Below are 20,899 nucleotides of genomic sequence, written 5' to 3' on the forward strand. Positions count from 1 at the left end.
TCTGCAGGAGGACAGGACCTGGGAAGAGGCCCTGAAGTCCACCATGGTCGAGATGGCAGTGGACGGGCTCCAGGGGGGGCAGGTCTCTGTGTGGGACCTGCTCTTCTCTGACTACATCCCTGAGGAGAAAAGGGAGGAGCTGCTGGAGCTGTACTGTGCTGGGACATTGGCCTTGGAGCGGTTAATAACTGTTGTCACCACTCTCATCAAGAAAAAAGAGTCCACAGGCAGGAAATTCCTCGTTGCAGTGAAGACTTCCCACAAGGATGCTCCATCAGCCACGGGAGGGAAGGAGACCGACTCCCACAAAGAAGAACCTTGGGAAAAGGCCTTGAAAACCACCACCATCGACATGGAGGTGGGAGAATTTCGGGGCCACAAGGTCTCTGTGTGGGACCTGCTGCACTCCAAGTATATCCCTGAGGAGAACAGGAAGGAGCTGCTGGAGCTGTACCAGGCAGGAGAGTTGACCCTTGAACAGGTGAAAACCGTTGTCAGCACCATTGTAACCAAGGCAGAAGCAGCAAGGGCAGAGCAACCAGAGAGTGTGGGTAGTCCAAGGGCAGAGCAACCAGAGAGTGTGAGGAGTCCGAGGGCAGAGGTGATGGTCGCAGGGGCCGAGCACACCCATCTGCAGGAGGACAGGACCTGGGAAGAGGCCCTGAAGTCCACCATGGTCGAGATGGCAGTGGACGGGCTCCAGGGGGGGCAGGTCTCTGTGTGGGACCTGCTCTTCTCTGACTACATCCCTGAGGAGAAGAGGCAGGAGCTGCTGGAGCTGTACCGTGCTGGGACACTCACTATTCAGGAGCTGGTCAGCAGCACCAGCAGCTTTGTGACACACAGCAGAGAAGGGCACCTTGCACCTCTTCCCCAGCAGACAGTGGATCTCCTCCAGTCCGAGGGCTCCTACATCACCCTTGGCCAGTTCCAGGAGCGGAGGGTGTCGGTGTGGGAGCTCCTCTCCACCAAGCAAGTCTCGGAGTACAAACGGGAGGCACATCTGGACACGTACGGTGCTGGCGGGCTGACCGTCAACAAGATCACCATCACCACCACCGTCACCACCGGCCCGCAGCCGAAGAAGAGGCACCACCGGGACCCCTAGCACCAGCCCCCCCAGAAGAGGAGGGGGCTCCTGGGGCAGGCACTGGCCAGAGGCTGCTCTCCACAGAACCCAGTTACGGGCAGGAGAGAGGGTGCGGGACGGGGCGGGCGCCTGGTTAAACTCCTTCTGTCTCCACCACTGCTTTGCGGAGATTTCTTTCACCCAACAGAGCTTCCTTTGGGCAGGGGGTGTGGGGGGGTCTGAGGAGGGTGTGCTCACAGGCACTGACAGCAGGGAAAGGTCTGGCCAGGGCCTCCCCTGTGCCCTCAGCAGGGGCCTCTCTTGTGTCATCCTCAGCCAGGGCCTCCCCTGTGCCCTCAGCAGGGGCCTCTCTTGTGTCATCCTCAGCCAGGGCCTCCCCTGTGCCCTCAGCAGGGGCCTCTCTTGTGTCATCCTCAGCCAGAGCCTCTGCTGTGGCCTCAGCTGGGGCCTCTCTTGTGTCATCCTCAGCCAGAGCCTCCCCTGTGCCCTCAGCAGGGGCCTCTTTTGTGTCATCCTCAGCCAGGGCTTCAGCTGCACCCTCAGCCGGGGCCCCATCTGGGAGACTCGTGGCTGCCCTGTGCTGCTCTCCTGGGCAAAGCAGCCCTCCACCTCTGTCCCCTCCCCTGCCTGGCTCAGCCACATCAGCCCGGCACTGGCAGGGGGTCCTGGGGGGTCTCAGATCCCGCCCTGCAGCCCTGGGTGCTGCTTAGCCAGGGGCTCTGCCCAGCGACACCTCATGCAGCCTGCAGAGACAGCCCCAACCCACATACCCAGGCCACCCACTAGCTGCCCCAGGACTGGGATGCCCAGCACGGCACCCCCAGCATGGCTACATCCAGGCCGGGCTCCTGTGGACAGACAGACCCCAGTCTGGCTGCCCCAGCCCAGGCCCCACGGATGGGGCCCCCAGTCTGGCTGCCCCAGCCCAGGCCCCACGGATGGGGCCCCCAGTCTGGCTGCCTCAGCTCAGGCCCCACGGATGGGGCCCCCAGTCTGGATGGCCCCAGCCCAAGCCCCATGGATGGGGCCCCCAGTCTGGCTGCCCCAGCCCAAGGCCCAGTGGGGTTCCCTCTACAGCATGGCACCTCTGGGACCCTTCAGTCCCATGTGCACAGCTCCAGCCCTGATCCCGGCACCCAGGCCCAGCCTTGGCCTGCCGTCCCCTGGGGTCTCATCAAGCCCCACAGCAGGCACCCACGGTCCCCCTCCTGAGGCGTCCCTGCCCATGGGCTTGGTGCTGGGCACAGCTTCCTTGCCAAGCACCCCAGTGCCAGGGTGTGTTGGAGCTCCCCAGGCCCCCTGCTACCTGCCACCCACAAAGGGCCATGGCCCCGGGGCCAAGGGGCTCTGCGGGGCTCTGGTAGACACAGGGATGTGTGTCCCAGCCTGGCAGCCCCCGCTGGAGATGGGGACAGCAGCCCACCCTGTTATGGGTCCCCACTCTGCTCCATGCCATGCCCGCTGCCTCGCTAGCTCTGCGCTCAGGAGGGGACAGCAGGATGAGCCCCTCCACCAGGTCACGCTGCCCCGGGGCATGGCGGCCCATCTTTGGGGCCTGCTCAGACCCTGAGAGCTGTGGGCAGGTTCAGCCATCAGCTGGGCACGCTGCCTGCCCTGGCACATGGACACAGCCACAGTGTGGATCACCCACGGGGAGCGGGGAGGGGAGAGCCCTGCGTGTGCCCACCGTGGCTTTGGGTACCCCCACGCAGAGAGCTCTGGAGAGCCGGGCACACCGGCTGTCCCCGGGGCTGGCTGAGCCATCCCATCCCATCCCATCCCATCCCATCCCATCCCATCCCATCCCATCCCATCCCATCCCATCCCATCCCATCCCATCCCAGCACCCTCGTCACACACGTGGCCAGCCATGGGGGCACAGCGTGCCACAGCGCACACAGCTCTGGAGCAGGGCCTGTGCAGAGCACCCACCTCTGCTGGGGGGCATGGGGGGGTGCTGCTGGAGGTCCGTGCTGGTGGGATGCTCAGACCCAGGCACCAGGGCCACTCCGTCAGCGGGAGCTTGCTAACCGACCTGCTAACACGGGGCTAATACGGGCCTGCAGCAGCACAAGGACTTCCCAGCGCTTTCCAGAGCCACAGAGGGAATGGAGCTGCTGGACATCACGGAGGAGGGAGCATAGAGCAGAGGACCATCCCCTGAGGCCGTCACTGCCCCTTCTCATTGTTCATCTTGAGAGGCCTCGGAGAAGCATGAGCGTGATGACACAGGGAGGGGTGGAAAGAGGAAGGACTGAGCAGACTCTGCAGATGGAGAGGTGACCAAGGTGGACAGCACAGTACTTGGCAGCAGGCAGAGGTGTTCACCACCTTTTCCAGCTCAAGGCTGGAGGGTTATTGCCAAACCCAGCATGAGGTCAAAGGAAGCAACTCTGCATAGTCTGGGGAGCTGAGCTGAGGAGCTCCCTGCTCGGGCATGACCTGGATGCTGAAGATTCTACGGATTCAGAAAGCATTTGGAGCCAGCCACGGAGGAAAGTCCATCAAAGGCCAGTAAGCAGCAAGAGAGATGGTTGTGCCAGGAGCTCACAGTGATGCAGAGCCCTGGGGCCTGCGGGGCCACACTGGAGAAGTGCTGGTACAGGCTGGCCCTGTTCTCCCACCGCTCCTACACACTGGCCCTTGGCTGGAGCCGGGTGATGGAGTTGGGAAGGACGGGCAGACGCAGCCCCCCTCCCATCTCCTTGCTTCCTGCAGTGGCACCGGCCCGTGCCACTGCTCTGGGGTGCACCGAGGGGCCTGGCAGGCAGACCCCAGCAGCCCAGGGGGGTGAGGTTTCCAAAAGGAGCCCGTGCCAGCTCCAGCCTGGCTGGGGACCCGAGGCTGGGAGGCTTCCAGATGGCTCCCTGGGACTCAGACTGCTCTCCCACAGGAAGCGCCGAGCTTCCAAGGGAGAAGCTGAAAGGAAACAGGACATTGTGTGAGGGAAAAGCCGCATACATTTGCATAGTTATAAGCCCGTTGCATAACTGAGTGCATCTGACTGGTATCCAAAGGCTCTCTGGAGGCACAGGGGCAGCGGGGGAAGCTGGGGTCAGGCAGCCCCAGCGCCCGGTGCCTGCCGGACACCGCTCCGCGGTGGATGTGCTGGGCAACGTCTCCATCTCATGGGAGGAGAGCAAAAGGCCCAGGACCCGACCTGCAGAAGGAGTGGGACACTAACGGACCCATCGCTGCACCCACGGGCCAGGAGAAGCCGCTGCCACGAGCGGGGAAGGGGGTGGAGTGGCCCCGGCACAGCGGCTTCCCCACTGTGTTCCCACCCATGGGGCACAGCCCCCCGAAGTGGGATGGAGAGGCAGCCAGGCCGTTGCCAAGCTGGAGCACATCACCCACCCAACAAGGCAGGCGTGGGGGGCAGCACGCCTGCTCCCCCCTGGGCAGCAGCCTCCCGTCCCCACACGGGCTGGTGGCTGGGACCCCCTTCCCAGCTGCCTCCCCCCACCTGTTTGTCAGCCAGTTCAGACCCAGCTCAGTTTCCTCACACCCAAAACCCACCCATCAGCTCGAGCAGATCTCCTCCTGCTCCCGTGCCTGTCCCTGATAGAGCACCCCCAGCAATCTTATCTCCCCAGAGGGTCTGTTCTGAGGAGCTGCCGGGCTGGGCTGCTCTCACCTCCGCTCTGCCTTCCCCCAGCAGCTCAGCTGCTCCTCTCTGTCCCTTCCCTGCCAGGAGCCCCTGGCTGGGCTGGTCCATGGTCTGTTCACAGCACCTGCCTGGCTCCTTGGGAGACACATCCCCATGGAGCTGAGGCGCCGTGCCTGTGTCCTGAGGCTGCTGAGCCCATGCAGGGCTCTTCCTCTTTAATACCCTCCAGATCAGGGGCCTGACTTCTGGCAGCAATGTTTGTGCAGTGACTCCAGGGCATGACTGTGCGTTCTGTGCCAGCCACTGGCCTCCTGTGACCGCTCAATGTCACCCAAACCCTGTTCCAGGTCTCTGCTCCACCGTTCCACCCCCTCACCTGAGTGCTGGGTGTCCAGCCCGGCCAGCTCGGGGGGCACAGCATGGGACTGGCTTATGGGGGAGCGATGGGAGGGGGTGAGAAAACAGCCTGGGATGCCCCAGATCACCTGGGATAACTCATCTCACCTGGGATAACTCATCACACCTGGGATAACTCAGCTCCCATGGGATACCTCATCTCACCCAGGATACCTCATCTCACCCAGGATGCCTCATCTCCCCTGGGATACCTCATCTCCCCTGGGATACCTCATCTCCCCTGGGATGCCTCAGCTCATGCTGTTTTGCCTTAGGAGCACTCAGGGGGGGTTGGGACGGGGCTCTGGGCTGCCTGCATGACCCTCTTCCTCCCGACCCCAGAGATGACAGGTAGCATCCCCTCTGTGCTCAGCTCAAAGCCTGATCCTTTCTGCCTCAGGGGGAAAGGAACAGAAGGTGTTGCTGTGATGAAGCTTTTCCACTTTCTCCCTTTTCTTAGGAAAAGGTCAAAAAAGGGTTTAAAGGCTGTTGGACCAGGAGCTCCCCAGCTGTAACAGGGCACCCCCAGCTACAACGTGCTACATGAGCTCCTGACTGCTGTGACAGCAAAGACAGGGTGATTTACCTCAAAGTCTCTGGGCTGGAGTCACCCAGCATCCCTCCTCCTCCTCCTCTTCCTCTTCTTCCTCCTCTTCCTCCTCCTCGCCCTGTGAGGGCTGCGTGTGGGCAGGGTGGGGGGAGATCCCAGCGGGCCCCAGCAGCTGAAGGGTTTCATTGCTCCCCTCCCCTGCCCAGCCACACAACCCCCATCCCCACTCCCCTGCACCCACCTGCATCCTCCAGAGACGAGCCTGGGGATGGGCAGGAGAGGAGCCCGGGGATGGGCAGAGGAGCCCGGGGATGGGCAGGAGAGGAGCCCGGGGATGGGCAGAGGAGCCCGGGGATGGGCAGGAGAGGAGCCCGGGGATGGGCAGAGGAGCCCGGGGATGGGCAGATGAGCCCGGGGCCGGGCAGGAGATGAGCCCGGGGATGGGCAGATGAGCCCGGGGATGGGCAGGAGAGGAGCCTGGGGATGGGCAGGAGAGGAGCCCGGGGATGGGCAGGAGGGGAGCCCAGGGATGGGCAGGAGATGAGCCTGGGGATGGGCAGGAGAGGAGCCCGGGGATGGGCAGGAGATGAGCCCGGGGATGGGCAGGAGAGGAGCCCGGGGATGGGCAGGAGAGGAGCCCGGGGATGGGCAGGAGATGAGCCTGGGGATGGGCAGGAGAGGAGCCCGGGGCTGGGCAGGAGAGGAGCCCAGGGATGGGCAGAGGAGCCCGGGGATGGGCAGGAGAGGAGCCCGGGGACGGGCAGCTCTGCCCAGGGACTGGGGGGTCCTTCGAGGGGGTTCTGTGGAGGCTGCAGAGAGAGGTGGAGTGGGAAGGCAGCGAAAGGAACTGGCTGAGGTTTACAAGAGGAAACCACGTCCTGGAGAGCAGGAAATACCCTGGCAGCTGAACATGGGAGGCTGGGAGGTGGAAGCGCCGGGGTTGGGAGCCGCTGGCAGCACAGGGTGTGCTGCTGGGCTGAACCCCTGTCCTGGGATACCTGCCAAGAGCACTACCTGCAGCCTGGCTTCCCTCTGTGCTGGAGAGGCTGGGAGCCAGGAAAGCCCCATCCGGCTCCCTGCCAGGCGGCCCGGGCAGAGCAGGGAGCCCGGCTGACAGGAGCCAGGCTCCTTTGTGCACAGCCGGCTGCGAGATGACACCAGCCTCTGCTGGTGGGCAGCAGCATCACCACCCACCCCTACCACAGCCGGATCCTGGGGGCAGCGACCCAGAGCGCTGCCAGGGCTCTGACCCTCCTCCGCCTGCCCTTGGCCCTGCTCCCCTTCAGCCCTCCCTGCCGCAGCTCTGGCTCCCTCCATCCACCCCTCTGATCAGGCAGGGATGCCCTTCCATCCCTCCATCCCTCCCTCCATCCCTCCCTCCATCCCTCCCTCCCTCCATCCCTTCCTCCCTTCCATTCCCCTCTGCCTCAGGGTCCAGCTCCTCCATGGCCAGAGCCATCCTGCAGCCAGTGACTGTCCTGGCTGTGCGAGGTCCCACAGCCACTGCAAGCAGCCTCCTCCTCCTCCTCATCCTCCTCCTTCTGCTCCTCCTCCTCCACCCCACGTCCCCCACTCCCTGGCAGACCGATGAGCCTTCCCCAGGGGGTTCAAACCATCCTGACAGGCAGGACACTGCGCTGCCATCCAGAGAGACCTGGCCAGGCTGGGGAGCTGGGCAGGGAGAGACCAGGGGAGGTTCAACAACAGCAAGGGGAGAGTCTGGCCCCTGGGGAGGAATAACTGCTGGGATCAGGACAGGCTGGGGGGAGCTGCTGGAGAGGAGCTCTGAGGAGAAGAACCTGGGGTGCTGGTGGGTGACAGGGTGGCCACGAGCCAGCAGTGTGCCCTGGGGGCTGAGAGAGCCAAGGGGATCCTGGGGGGCATCAGGAGGAGTGTGGGCAGCAGGTGACAGGAGGGGATCCTCCCCCTCTGCTCTGCCCTGCTCAGGCCCCACCTGGAGTGTTGTGTCCAGTGCTGGGCTCCCTGGGATCAGACAGCCAGGGATCTCCTGGAGAGAGTCCAGAGGAGGGACAGAGATGCTGAAGGGCCTGGAGCATCTCCCCTGGGAGGAAAGGCTGAGGGAGCTGGGGCTGTTCAGCCTGGAGAGAAGAGCCCGAGAGGGGATCTGATCACTGGGGATCAAGAGCTGAAGGGTGGGACCCAGGGGCCATGGGCAGCCTCTGCTCAGTGTCTGTGGGGACAGGACAAGGGGCGATGGGCTCAAGTTGGAGCCCAGGGAGTTCCCCCCAATGTGGGGAAGAACTTCTTCCCAGTGAGGGTGAGGGAGCCCTGGGACAGGCTGCCCAGGGGGTGTGGAGTCTCCTTCTCTGCAGAGATCCCAGCCCCTGTCCTAGGGACCCTGCTTGGGCAGGGGGTGGGACCCCATGGGCTCTGGGGGTCCCTCCCAACCCCTGTGATTCTGTGACCTGCTGGTGTCACCGTGTTTGGGCACCGGGCTCCAGCCTCCCCCTGTCCTGCAGCTCCCCACAGACGTGTGACTGTGCACAGCACCAGGGCAGGATGTGCACATCCCAGGGGGGCAGGACAGCGTGTGACCCACACCACCAGATCCCCTGGGATAACACCAAGTGCTTCCCTGAACCAGCTTCTCAGAGCTGCAGCAGCTGAAACCATCCCCACTGCCACCCCTGGGAGGGCACACGCTCCCCCAAACATCCAGGGCGAAGGGCAGCCCAGGGGGCTGAGGGGCTGCAGCCTGACAGTGTCTCAGCCCTGACCCTGCAGCACAGGAAAACACGTACCCAGCTCTCCCAAAGGTGGAAAGCAGCCAGAGCCTGTGCAGTGCTGTGTGTAAACAGAGGTGAAGCCACAGGAAGAGGCGTGTGGGTGTGTGGGATGAGGACACGTGCTGTGACCAGGCACAGCTCAGTGCTAAAAGAGGGACCATCAGAGAATAGAATCACAGGACCACAGGGGTTGGGAGGGACCTCAAGAGATCATCAGGTCCCACCCCCTGCCCAAGCAGGGTCCCTGGGACAGGGCACAGAGGTCCAGAGGGGTCTGGAATCTCTCCAGAGAAGGAGACTCCACACCCCCTGGGCAGCCTGTCCCAGGGCTCCCTCACCCTCACTGGGGAAAAGTTCTTCCTATGCTCTAACTTGCAGCCACTGCCCCTTGTCCTGTCCCCACAGACACTGGAAAGGGGCTGCCCATTCCCCTGCATCCCATACTGAAGATACTGATAAACATGAATAAGGTCCCCCCTTAGTCTTCTTCTCTGCAGGCTGAACAGCCCCAGCTCCCTCAGCCTTTCCTCCCAGGGGAGATGCTCCAGGCCCTTCAGCATCTCTGTCCCTCCTCTGGACTCTCTCCAGGAGATCCCTGGCTGTCTGATCCCAGGGGGCCCAGCTCTTGGCCAACCTGTCACCCACCAGGACCCCGAGGTCCCTGCGTGCCGGGCACACATCTGCCCTGCAGAAACCACAGGTGAACGTGCTGCAGACAGACAGACAGACAGACCCACAGGGAAGATGTTTGTCAGCTCCACAGAGCCCGTCTGGCACCAGGACTGAACCTTAAACTGTGACAAAGTGCAAGTTGTGCAAAAACACCTGACGTCAGCACCTCCCAGCCCCATCCCTCAAGTGGGGATAAAAATAGACAGCGAGCCAGGGAGAGGCCTCCCAGCAGGGACAGGGGGAGGGAGACAGGGAGCTGCAGCCCTGAGCTCGGCAGCACCCAGCTCTCCTTGCTGGGCAGAGGCAGGGCTGTCCTGCTCCTGCCCCAGCACGGAGGATGCTCCCCCCGGCACGGCGTCACCCGGGCTGGACCCAGACCCTGCAGAGCATCCTGTGAGGGAGCAGAAGCCAACCGGCCCTGTGAGGGGTTAAAAAGGCCCCTTGGGCTCCAGTGGGGCAAAGTCAGAGCACAATGAGAATGACACATACCTGGGACCCCTGTTAAATTAGGGACCCCCTGGCTGGCTGCACGGCACGGCACGGTCAGACCGGGGTTGTAGGGGCACAGTCCGGGTGGGGTAAGAGGGCAGTGGAGATGCAGAGGATGATGGCTGCTGTGGAACATCCCTCCCTCCCTCCCTCCCTCCCTCCATCATCCCTCCATTCCTCCGTCCGTCCGTCCATCCCTCCATCCATCCATCCATCCATCCATCACCCCTCCATCCCTCCATCCATCCATCCATCCATCCATCCATCCATCCATCCATCCATCACCCCTCCATCCATCCCTCCATCCCTCCATCCATCCATCCATCCATCCATCCATCCATCCATCCATCACCCCTCCATCCATCCATCCATCCATCCATCCATCCCTCCATCCATCCATTATTCCATCCATCCCTCCCCCATCCATCCACCCCCCACCCCCCACCCTGCATCCCCCTGTCGTCACCATGACACATCCGAAGCAGCCCAGGGTACCAGGGGCTGAGGTGGCTGCACTCAGTGTGACTGGGTCTGAACAGAGAGGCCAAGGACCTGCCCAGTCCACGTACCTCAGGCCTCCAAGACCCGTGTGACTCCAAGACTGCCTACGCTGGGCACAGCCAGTCCAGGGACGCAGCATCACTTGGCCAGGACACTGCCAGCAGCCAGGACACTGCCAGCAGCCAGGACACAACCAGCAGCCAGGACACAACCAGCAGCCAGGACACTGCCAGCAACCAGGACACTGCCAGCAGCCAGGACACAACCAGCAGCCAGGACACTGCCAGCAACCAGGACACGGCCAGCAAACAGGACACTGCCAGCAGCCAGGACACTGCCAGCAACCAGGACACTGCCAGCAACCAGGACACTGCCAGCAACCAGGACACAACCAGCAGCCAGGACACTGCCAGCAGCCAGGACACTGCCAGCAGCCAGGACACAGCCAGCAGCCAGGACACAGCCAGCAAACAGGACACAACCAGCAGCCAGGACATGTCCAGCAGCCAGGACAGAACCAGCAGCCAGGACACGGCCAGCAGCCAGGACATGTCCAGCAGCCAGGACACCAGCAAACAGGACACTGCCAGCAGCCAGGACACGGCCAGCAGCCAGGACACGGCCAGCAAACAGGACACAACCAGCAGCCAGGACATGTCCAGCAGCCAGGACAGAACCAGCAGCCAGGACACTGCCAGCAGCCAGGACACTGCCAGCAGCCAGGACATGTCCAGCAGCCAGGACACCAGCAAACAGGACACTGCCAGCAGCCAGGACACGGCCAGCAGGCCTGGCAGTGAGAAGAGCAGAGGTCTAAGATCTCAGCCCCACATATCCCTGTGTCCTGCAGGTCGCTCCCAGCAGATCCCTGGAGGAATCCCACAGGAACCAGAGCAGGGCCAGGTGATACCTCATCCCTCAGCCTCACCCCTCACAGCCTCACCCCTCACAGCCTCATCCCCCACAGCCTCACTCCTCATAGCCTCATCCCTCACAGCCTCATCCCTCACAGCCTCACCCCTCACAGCCTCACTCCTCACAGCCTCATCCCCCACAGCCTCATCCCCCACAGCCTCACTCCTCATAGCCTCATCCCTCACAGCCTCACCCCTCACAGCCTCATCCCCCACAGCCTCATCCCCCACAGCCTCATCCCTCACAGCCTCACCCCTCACAGCCTCATCCCTCACAGCCTCATCCCTCACAGCCTCATCCCTCACAGCCTCACCCCTCACAGCCTCATCCCCCACAGCCTCACCCCTCACAGCCTCCCGCAGTCTGCAGCTCGGAGCCCTCCTGAGCCAGAGGCTGCCTCTGCCTCTCTGTGTTTAACAACCCTCAATCAATTTTCCTCCCACAAATTTGCCTAATGGCTTTTAAAACCCTTTCCTGCCTCAGCTGCCACAACAGCCCGTGGCAGCGGATTCCACAGCCTGTCACCCACAGACGGGTCACCCGAGAGACACTCGGTGAGAATCCCAGAATCCCAGACTGGGCTGGGCTGGGAGGGACCCCAAGGGTCCCAGAGCTCCAACCCCCTGCCACAGGCAGGGACACCAACCTCCAGGCCTGGAGCTACACAAGGCTGCCCAGGGCCCCAGCCAACCTGGCCTTGGACACCCCCAGGGACGGGGCACCCACCCCCTCTCTGGGCAGCCCCTTCCAGCCCCTCACCACTCTCTCTGCACAGAACTTCCCCCCAGTCTCTCCTCTCCCCCTTCCCTCCTCCAGCTTCACTCCAGCCCCTTGTCCTGCCAGTCTCTGCCCTTTAACAAGCCCATTCCCCTCCTGTTCCTGGGGTCCCTTCAGGGATGGGGAGGCTGCAGTGAGGTCCCCCCACAGCCTTCTCTTCTCCAGGCTGAACAGAGTTTTATGCCCAGAGGGTCCCCAGTAAAGCTGACCAGTCGCCCCCAGCCCAGGCTGCCCCCCTCCCGTGCAGCCACGCTGGGGAACCCCATTCCACAGGGATGTGGGGCCGTGACGGGGGTGCTGGGGGGCTCTGGAGACACGGGCAGGTGGGACAGGGTGTGGGGGGTGCTTTGTGTTCTGCTCCAGCACTCTTATTCCTCCTCCTTGCACTTCTTCCCAGCTGGACCTTTGGCTTCCAGGTTGATAAGAGCCAGGGCTTGACTTTCCCCTGCTCGGCACGGGACAAGGTCGCCGCGGGAGCTTTCGGGCTGGAGCAGACTGGTGTAACTGGTGTCAGCCCGGGGGTGGCCGTGGCCTGATGTGTTCACTGGACGGGGTGATGGGTCTGCCAGGGCCTGTGCAGGGCTCCCAGCAGCAGCCACTGGCTTTGTGGCAGGGCACAGAGCAGGGCGCAGAGCAGGGCGCAGAGCAGGGCTTGCCATGGGGTGCCGGCGGTGCCGCAGGGTGCCAGCAGTGCCATGGGGTGTCGGCGGTGCCACGGGGTGCTGGTAGTGCCATGGGGTACTGGTAGTGCCACAGGGTGCCGATAGTGCAACAGGGTGCTGGCAGTGCCACGGGGTGCCGGCAGTGCCATGGGGTACTGGTAGTGCCACAGGGTGCCAGCAGTGCTATAGGGTGCCAGTAGTGCTGCAGGGTGCTGGCAGTGCTGCCAGCAGTGGCATGGGGTGCTGGTAGTCCTGTGGGGTGCCGCTAGTGCCACGGGGTGCCGGCAGTGCCATGTGGTGCTGGCAGTGCCATGGGGTGCTGGCAGTGCCATGAGGTGCTGGCAGTGCCCTGGGGTTCTGGCAGTGCCATGAGGTGCCGGCAGTGCCAGGGTGTACTGGCAGTGCCATGTGGTGTCAGCAGTGCCATGGGATGCTGGCAGTGCCATGTGGTGCCGGGAGTGCCATGGGATCCCGGCAGTGCCATGGGGTATTGGCAGTGCCAGGGGGTGCCGGCAGTGCCATGGGATCCTGGCAGTGCCATGTGGTGCCGGCAGTGCCATGGGATCCCGGCAGTGCCATGTGGTGCCGTCAGTGCCGTGTGGTGCCGGCAGTGCCAGGGGGTACTGGCTGTGCCCTGGGGTGCCGGCAGTGCCGTGTGGTGCCGCGGGCTGTATCTGCCGGCACCAGTCGCCCCGGTGCCGCTGCGGGAGCGGCCGGCGGCCGCCGGGCAGGACGCGGTGCTGTCCCGCAGCAGCAGAGGTGCCGCCTTCGGGACTCTGTGCGCCCCGCGCTGCCCGTCCCCGTCCCGCCGCCCCTCCGGTTCCCCACGCCGGTCCCGGGCTCCCGGGGCAGCGGCCGGGCAGCGGCACGAGACCGGGCAGCGACCGAGCTGAAGGAAACGGGGCGGCGACACCCGCACGACGCCCGGCCCGGCGCTCGGGGCCCGGCGCTGGGGAGGCGGCGGCGCGCCGGGGACACCGGGAGGGCGGCAGGTCCCGGGCCGGGGATGGGGCCGGGGAGCGCGGGGCCGGGGCGGGGCGGGGCGGGGCGCGGGGTCCCGGGGGCGCGTCCCGCGGGCCGGGGGGGGGGTGGGGGGTGCGCGGGGCCCCTCCCGGCGGGGAGGGGCGGGGCCGTGCGTGGCCGCACGTCCGGAGCGGGGCGGGCTGAGCCCGGGCGGCGCTGTCAGCCCGCGGAGCGCGGCCGGGAGCAGCGGCGGCGCCGGGACCGGGACCGGCTCGGCGGGGCTCGGCTCGGCTCGGCGGCGCCGGGACCGGCTCGGCGGGGCCCGGTTCTGCGGCGCCGGGACCGGCTCGGTTCGGTTCGGCGGGGCTCGGTTCGGCGGGGCCGGGACCGGCTCGGTTCGGCGGGGCTCGGTTCGGCGGGGCTCGGCTCGGCGAGGCCGGGACCGGCTCGGCGGGGCCCGGTTCGGCTCGGCGGGGTCCGGTTCGGCGGGGCTCGGCGCCTCTTGGATCGACTCGGCTCGGATCGGCTGGAATCGGATCGGCGCCGCTGGGTTCGGCCCGGCTCGGCTCGGCTCGGCCCGGTTCGGCTGGGTTCGACCCGGCTCGGCTCGGCGCTGCCCTGCCCGGCCCGGCCCGGCTCGGCGCGGGAATGGCGGTGCCGGAGCCGGACGCTCGCCTGGCGCAGGAGAAGGAGGAGGAGAGCGAGGAGGAGAGCGAGATCCTGGAGGAGAGTCCCTGCGGGCGCTGGCAGAAGCGCCGGGAGCAGGTACCGGCGCTGCGGGAACGATGCGGCCGCGCCCCGGGCTCTGCGGGGCCGGGAGCTGCCCCGGGCGGCGGGGGGGGATGGAGGCGCGGGGAGCCCCGGTGCGGGGAGAGCCGGTGCGGGCTGTCTTGGTGCGGAAAGCCCTGGTGCGGGGAGCCGGGCTCGCCATAGCCCGGTGCGGGCTGCCCCGGTGCGGGGATGCCTGGTGCGGGGAGCCCCGGTGCGGGGTCCGGGCTCGCTGTGCCCCGGTGCGGGTTCCGGGCTCGCCGTGCCCCGGTGCGGGGAGCCCCGGTGCGGGGGGCCGGGCTCGCCGTGGCCCGGTGCGGGCTGTCCCGGTGCGGGGAGCCCCGGTGCGGGGTCCGGGCTCGCCGTGCCCCGGTGCGGGCTGTCCCGGTGCGTCGCTCCCCGAGGGACCCGCCGCGCTGGGCCGCCCGCCCGCAGCCGGCCCGGGGGCCCCGGGGGAGCGGCCCGGGGGCTGGGGGAGCCGGCGCCGGGCGCGGGGCTCGGGCTGTCCCGGGGCGGGGAGAGGCCGAGTCGCTGCCCGGAGCGAGGACCGGGGGGGGATGGTGGGGCCGGTCCCTGCGCCGCTGCAGCCGGGGCTGGAGAACCCGCTTCCTCCCCCAGACAAGGGGTCTGCCCCCCGCAGCACGGGGGTCTGCACGGGGGTCTGCCCCTCTCAGCACAGGCTCAGCACAGCCCCCCTGCAGGTGCCCCCCCTCCCTCCTTCCCTCCATCACCTCCTGCCCCCCGCCGTCACTCCCAGCCCCCCCCATCCATCAGCCCCCCCCCTCCCTCCCTGTGTCACCCCCTCCCCCCCTCCCTCCCCCCGTCACCCCCAGCCCCCCTCCCTCCGTCACCCCCAGCCCCCCCTCCCTCCCTCCGTCACCCCCAGCTCCCCCTCCCTCCCTCCGTCACCCCCAGCTCCCCCTCCCTCCCTCCGTCACCCCCAGCCCCCCTCTCTCCGTCACCCCCAGCCCCCCCTCCCTCCCTCCGACACCCCCAGCCCCCCTCTCTCCGTCACCCCCAGCCCCCTCTCTCCCAGCCAGGGGCCGGCAGAACGCCGTCTCCCCTGGACGTGGAGCCCGAGTCTCCCCACCTCTGTTCGGAGCAGGGCCCAGAGCCAGCGGGTCCGACCCCTGGCCCCGGGCCGGGTGGGATGGAGACAGGAGCTGGGGTTCTTCCAGCCCATGTGCAGCTCCTGACCCTTGGCAGTGGGGGATGGCACCAAGCGTCTGCCAGGCCTCACAGCCCCTTCCCAAACAGGAGAGGGGTCTGCACGGGGCTAAAACCGCTCTGGAGGCACCAGGGCTCATCTGGAAACAGCTCAGCCAGGGGAAGCTGCCGCATCACAGGGAACAGAGCAGTTCTCCATTGCCATCCTCACTCTGAGGGTGGGTGGGATAAAGTCCTCAAGCCAGCTGAGGAGAAGTGATGTCCCTACACACAGCCCACCGCAGCAGGGCTCCTCTGCCAGGCTTCCAGGCCACGGCAGGGAGAGATGTACCAGAGGCTGGACAGGGGATGTGCTGCACCGAGTGAGAGGTCAGAGTCCTGGGGGCATCAGGAGGAGTGTGGGCAGCAGGAGACAGGAGGGGATCCTCCCCCTCTGCTCTGCCCTGCTCAGGCCCCACCTGGAGTGTTGTGTCCAGTGCTGGGCTCCCTGGGATCAACCAGCCAGGGATCTCCTGGAGAGAGTCCAGAGGAGGGACAGAGATGCTGAAGGGCCTGGAGCATCTCCCCTGGGAGGAAAGGCTGAGGGAGCTGGGGCTGTTCAGCCTGCAGAGAAGAGCCTGAGAGGGGATCTGATCAATGGGGATCAAGAGCTGATGGGTGGGACCCAGGGGCCATGGGCAGCCTCTGCTCAGTGTCTGTGGGGACAGGACAAGGGGCGATGGGCTCAAGCTGGAGCACAGAGAGTTCCCCCCAATGTGGGGAAGAACTTCTTCCCAGTGAGGGTGAGGGAGCCCTGGGACAGGCTGCCCAGGGGGTGTGGAACCAAAGTCCCCTCCCAATGTGTGTAATTACCACACACATCAGCCACACTGTACCCGGCTTCTCAGCCTGTGCTAACGAGCAGCAGGGTTCAAGCACTACGACTCCCTGCGGGGAGCCAGCCTCTGCCCACTCCAGCTCTCCCAGCTCTGCAGCCACATGCCCGGGCTCCCCCTGCCCACCACAGGCACGGCCGGGCTCCCCCTCCCCGTGGGACCCATCCCAGAGGCAGCCAGGCCGTACAGGGCTCGACTGCTCTGGAAAAAGCAAAGTCAGGAGAATCAATAATTGCCCTGCATCACCAGGACAGAGAGGGACAATCCCGGCTGCAGGAATGCTTGGGGTGCTGGGGACCATCAGGGCGCGAGTGCCAAAGGGCCCGGCGGTGCATCGATGGAAGGAGGGACCAGGCCAGCAGCCCCCAGACCAGGGGTGGCTGCTCTTCCCCTGGGAAGGTGCAAGAGGCTCGTCTGACACAAAGCTCCCTTCGCTCCGCCATCCTGGCCGTTCACGGGGGTTCTGGCACGGCAGCTTCACCCACCCTGAGCCCTGAAACCTGCCCGAGCGAGAGGGCTGCTCTCCCAGGGCTCCATCCCCTGAGCACTCGTTTCCTCAGGTGCCTCAGCCCTTCCCCAGCTGCCTCGGCCCTTCCCTGGGTGCCCCCGAGTCCTTAAGGACATGATAAGGGGCTGGAAGGGGCTGCCCAGAGAGGGGGTGGGTGCCCCGTCCCTGGGGGTGTTCAAGGCCAGGTTGGCTGGGGCCCTGGGCACCCTTGTGTAGCTCCAGGCCTGGAGGTTGGTGTCCCTGCCTGTGGCAGGGGGTTGGAGCTCTGGGACCCCTGGGGTCCCTCCCAGCCCAGCCCAGTCTGGGATTCAATGATCCCTGGGCAGTTCCCACTGCAGGATCACCCTGGACCAGGGGTGCCCTGAGTCATCCTGGGGTTCCCTGGGGAATCCCTTTGGTGCCTCTCCCCATGGTGAAGCTCGGCTGCGGCTCAGGGCGCCGAATGCTGGATCCCTTCTCTGGCTGTGGCTCTGCCAGTGCCTCTGGCACGGGGCTGGTGGCACCTTCACTTGGAATCGCCCCTCTCTCCCTGTCTGGTCCCCTTGTTTAGTAAACAAGGCGTGTGCTGTGACACGGGGCCCCTGAACCAGGAGCTTCAGCTTCTGAAGCCGGGCAGGGACAAGGGAAGGGACAAGGGAAGGGACAAGGGAAGGGACAAGGGAAGGGATAATGGGGAGAGGGAGGAGGACCACTGCAGCTGGGTTCAAAGAAGGGCTGTCAGAGGGGGTGAGGTGAGGTGCTGCTGTAGGTCATGGAGCAGGGGACGGGAGCGAGAGGGGGATGAACAGCCCCGGCTGCTGGGCAGGCAGAGGTGGGAGCATTTCCCCTTTTTAGGTATAAGTGGTGCCTGCAGCGTGACCGGGTCCGTGATGGAGCGTTTGGGACGCGCCCAACTATTCAGTGTTTGCCACCAGGGTTGTTTTTGAGAGCTGCTGTGCTGCCAGCCCTCCCAGGAGAGGGGCTTTGCTGGGCAGCGCGGCCCCAGCGCGGCGAATCGCAGCACCCAGGACTCGGCTCTCCCTCCCCACCCCACCCAGGGGGGTTTCCTGCCCCTCTTGGTTTTACAGCTCCGGTTCGATGCTGCTCAGCTTCCCTGGGAGCAGCCTGCTGCTGGCCAGGCTGCTCGGGCAGGGGGCTGCCCGGGGGCTCTGGGCAGGGGGTCCCGGGGCGGCTCTTCCCGGGGGGCTGTGGCAGCGGGATGGGACTGACTGACCCAAGGTGGCTCCAGCCGGCACGGTCCCCTCTCAGCACGTGTTCCATGGGCTTGGTGTGCCATGGGCATCGTGTGCCAGGCTTGGTGTGCCAGGCTTGATGTGCCAGGGTGCCAGGCTTGGTGTGCCAGGCTTGGTGTGCCATGGTGCTGGGCTTGGTGTGCCAGGGTACCAGGCTTGGTGTGCCAGGCTTGGTGTGCCATGGTGCTGGGCTTGGCGTGCCAGGGTACCAGGCTTGGTGTGCCATGGGCATTGTGTGCCAGGTTTGGTGTGCCGGGCTTGGTGTGCCAGGGTGCCAGGCTTGGTGTGCCAGGCTTGATGTGCAGGGCTTGGTGTGCCATGGTGCTGGGCTTGAGGTGCCAGGCTTGGGGTGCCAGGGTGCCAGGCTTGGTGTGCCAGGCTTGGGGTGCCAGGCTTGGGGTGCCAGGGTGCTGGGCTTGGGGTGCCAGGCTTGGGGTGCCAAGATGCCAGGCTTAGTGTGCTGGGCTTGGTGTTCCAGGGTGCCAGGCTTGTGGTGCCAGGCTTGGGGTGCCAGGGTGATGGGATTGGTGTGCCAGGCTTGGGGTGCCAGGGTGCCAGGCTTGTGGTGCCAGGTTTGTGGTGCCGGGCGTCCTGTGCTCCCTGCTGCCCTCAGCTCTCACTGGGTGCACGGGGACTCTGCCCTTTGCTGGGGCTCCGCTGTCCCCGGGCCCCGGCCCCTTCCCAGGGTCCCTTAATCCTCCCGGATCTGCGCGGGCTGGAACAATCCCCGGGCTGTTCCCGGGGCCGGGGGGGCCGGGGGGGCCGGGGCGGCGGCGCCGCGGTGGCGGTTGGGCCGGAGCTTCTCCCCTCTCAGGGGGAACGTTCTCCTGCTCCCCACCCTGTGTGTGCCCCCTGCCCCGGGGCAGCTCGGCGAGCTCTGGGGTGCCTGAGCCTGCTCCAGCCTCAGGCACCCAGCTCAGCACCCTGAGCACCCAGCTCCCACCCTCAGGCACCCAGCTCAGCACCCTGAGGCACCCAGCTCCCACCCTGAGGCACCCAGCTCAGCACCCTGAGCACCCAGCTCCCATCCTCAGGCACCCAGCTCAGCACCCTCAGGCACCCAGCTCAGCACCCTGAGCACCCAGCTCCCACCCTCAGGCACCCAGCTGAGCATCCTCAGGCACCCAGCTCAGCACCCTGAGCACCCAGCTCAGCACCCTCAGGCACCCAGCTCAGCACCCTGAGCACCCAGCTCCCACCCTCAGGCACCCAGCTCCCACCCTGAGGCACCCAGCTCAGCACCCTGAGGCACCCAGCTCCCACCCTGAGCACCCAGCTCAGCACCCTCAGGCACCCAGCTCAGCACCCTGAGCACCCAGCTCTCAGCCTCAGGCACCCAGCTGAGCATCCTCAGGCACCCAGCTCAGCACCCTGAGCACCCAGCTCCCACCCTCAGGCACCCAGCTCCCACCCTCAGGCACCCAGCTCAGCACCCTCAGGCACCCAGCTCCCACCCTCAGGCACCCAGCTCAGCACCCTGAGCACCCAGCTCAGCACCCTCAGTTGCTCCTCCAATCCAGGCACAAACCCCGAGCACCGCAGCGACCGGCACCCTCCCCCTCCCATTCCCCTCCCCATCCCTTCCCCACCCCTCTCCAGCCTGGCACTGTCCCCTGTCCCCATCTCCCAGTTCCATGATGGAGCACAGCCTGGCACTGTCCCCTGTCCCCATCTCCTCCCAGCTCCATGATGGAGCACAGCCTGGCACTGTCCCCTGTCCCATCTCCTCCCAGTTCCATGATGGAGCACAGCCTGGCACTGTCCCCTGTCCCCATCTCCTCCCAGCTCCATGATGGAGCACAGCCTGGCACTGTCCCCTGTCCCCATCTCCTCCCAGTTCCATGGTGGAGCACAGCCTGGCACTGTCCCCTGTCCCCATCTCCTCCCAGTTCCATGGTGGAGCACAGCCTGGCACTGTCCCCTGTCCCCATCTCCTCCCAGTTCCATGATGGAGCACAGCCTGGCACTGTCCCCTGTCCCCATCTCCTCCCAGTTCCGTGATGGAGCACAGCCTGACACTGTCCCCTGTCCCCATCTCCTCCCAGTGACATGATGGAGCACAGCCTGGCACTGTCCCCTGTCCCCATCTCCTCCCAGTTCCATGGTGGAGCACAGCCTGGCACTGTCCCCTGTCCCCATCTCCTCCCAGTTCCATGATGGAGCACAGCCTGGCACTGTCCCCTGCCCCCATCTCCTCCCAGTTCCATGATGGAGCACAGCCTGGCACTGTCCCCTGTCCCCATCTCCTCCCAGTGACATGATGGAGCACAGCCTGGCACTGTCCCCTGTCCCCATCTCCTCCCAGTTCCATGGTGGAGCACAGCCTGGCACTGTCCCCTGTCCCCATCTCCCAGTTCCATGATGGAGCACAGCCTGGCACTGTCCCCTGTCCCCATCTCCTCCCAGCTCCATGATGGAGCACAGCCTGGCACTGTCCCCTGTCCCCATCTCCTCCCAGCTCCATGATGGAGCACAGCCTGGCACTGTCCCCTCTCCCATCTCCTCCCAGTTCCATGATGGAGCACAGCCTGGCACTGTCCCCTCTCCCATCTCCTCCCAGTTCCATGATGGAGCACAGCCTGGCACTGTCCCCTCTCCCATCTCCTCCCAGTTCCATGATGGAGCACAGCCTGGCACTGTCCCCTCTCCCATCTCCTCCCAGTTCCATGATGGAGCACAGCCTGGCACTGTCCCCTGTCCCCATCTCCCAGTTCCATGGTGGAGCACAGCCTGGCACTGTCCCCTGTCCCCATCTCCCAGTTCCATGATGGAGCACAGCCTGGCACCATCCCTGCTCTGCTGGGTCTCTCCAGGGGGTAGCCCAGTACCCAGCCTGGTCTGAACTGGTGCTGAGGAGGTGTTTGGGGGGAGCAGGATGAAAACTCTCCCCATCTGGCGTTTCCCTCACCTGCTGGTTGTGTAAGGGGATCCTGCGGAGAACAGGTTTATCTGGCACTCCCAGAGGCTGCAGCCTGGC

The 20,899-nt window shown here is 65.7% G+C and overlaps 1 protein-coding gene across 1 annotated transcript in view; it reads left to right on the top strand.

The window, feature by feature from the left end:
- The first annotated feature begins 13,910 nt into the window (after window positions 1-13,910).
- NRBP2 (nuclear receptor binding protein 2) overlaps window positions 13,911-20,899 on the top strand; it is a 30,597-nt gene continuing 23,608 nt past the window's right edge. Inside the window, exon 1 of the mRNA XM_084260186.1 lies at window positions 13,911-14,137. Coding sequence (XP_084116312.1) covers window positions 14,021-14,137 — 117 coding nt within the window. The 5' untranslated portion in view covers window positions 13,911-14,020. The remainder of the gene's footprint in view (window positions 14,138-20,899) is intronic.

The sequence above is a fragment of the Gallinula chloropus genome (assembly GCF_964237585.1).
Source record: "Gallinula chloropus genome assembly, chromosome: 2".
Classification (NCBI taxonomy): domain Eukaryota; kingdom Metazoa; phylum Chordata; class Aves; order Gruiformes; family Rallidae; genus Gallinula; species Gallinula chloropus.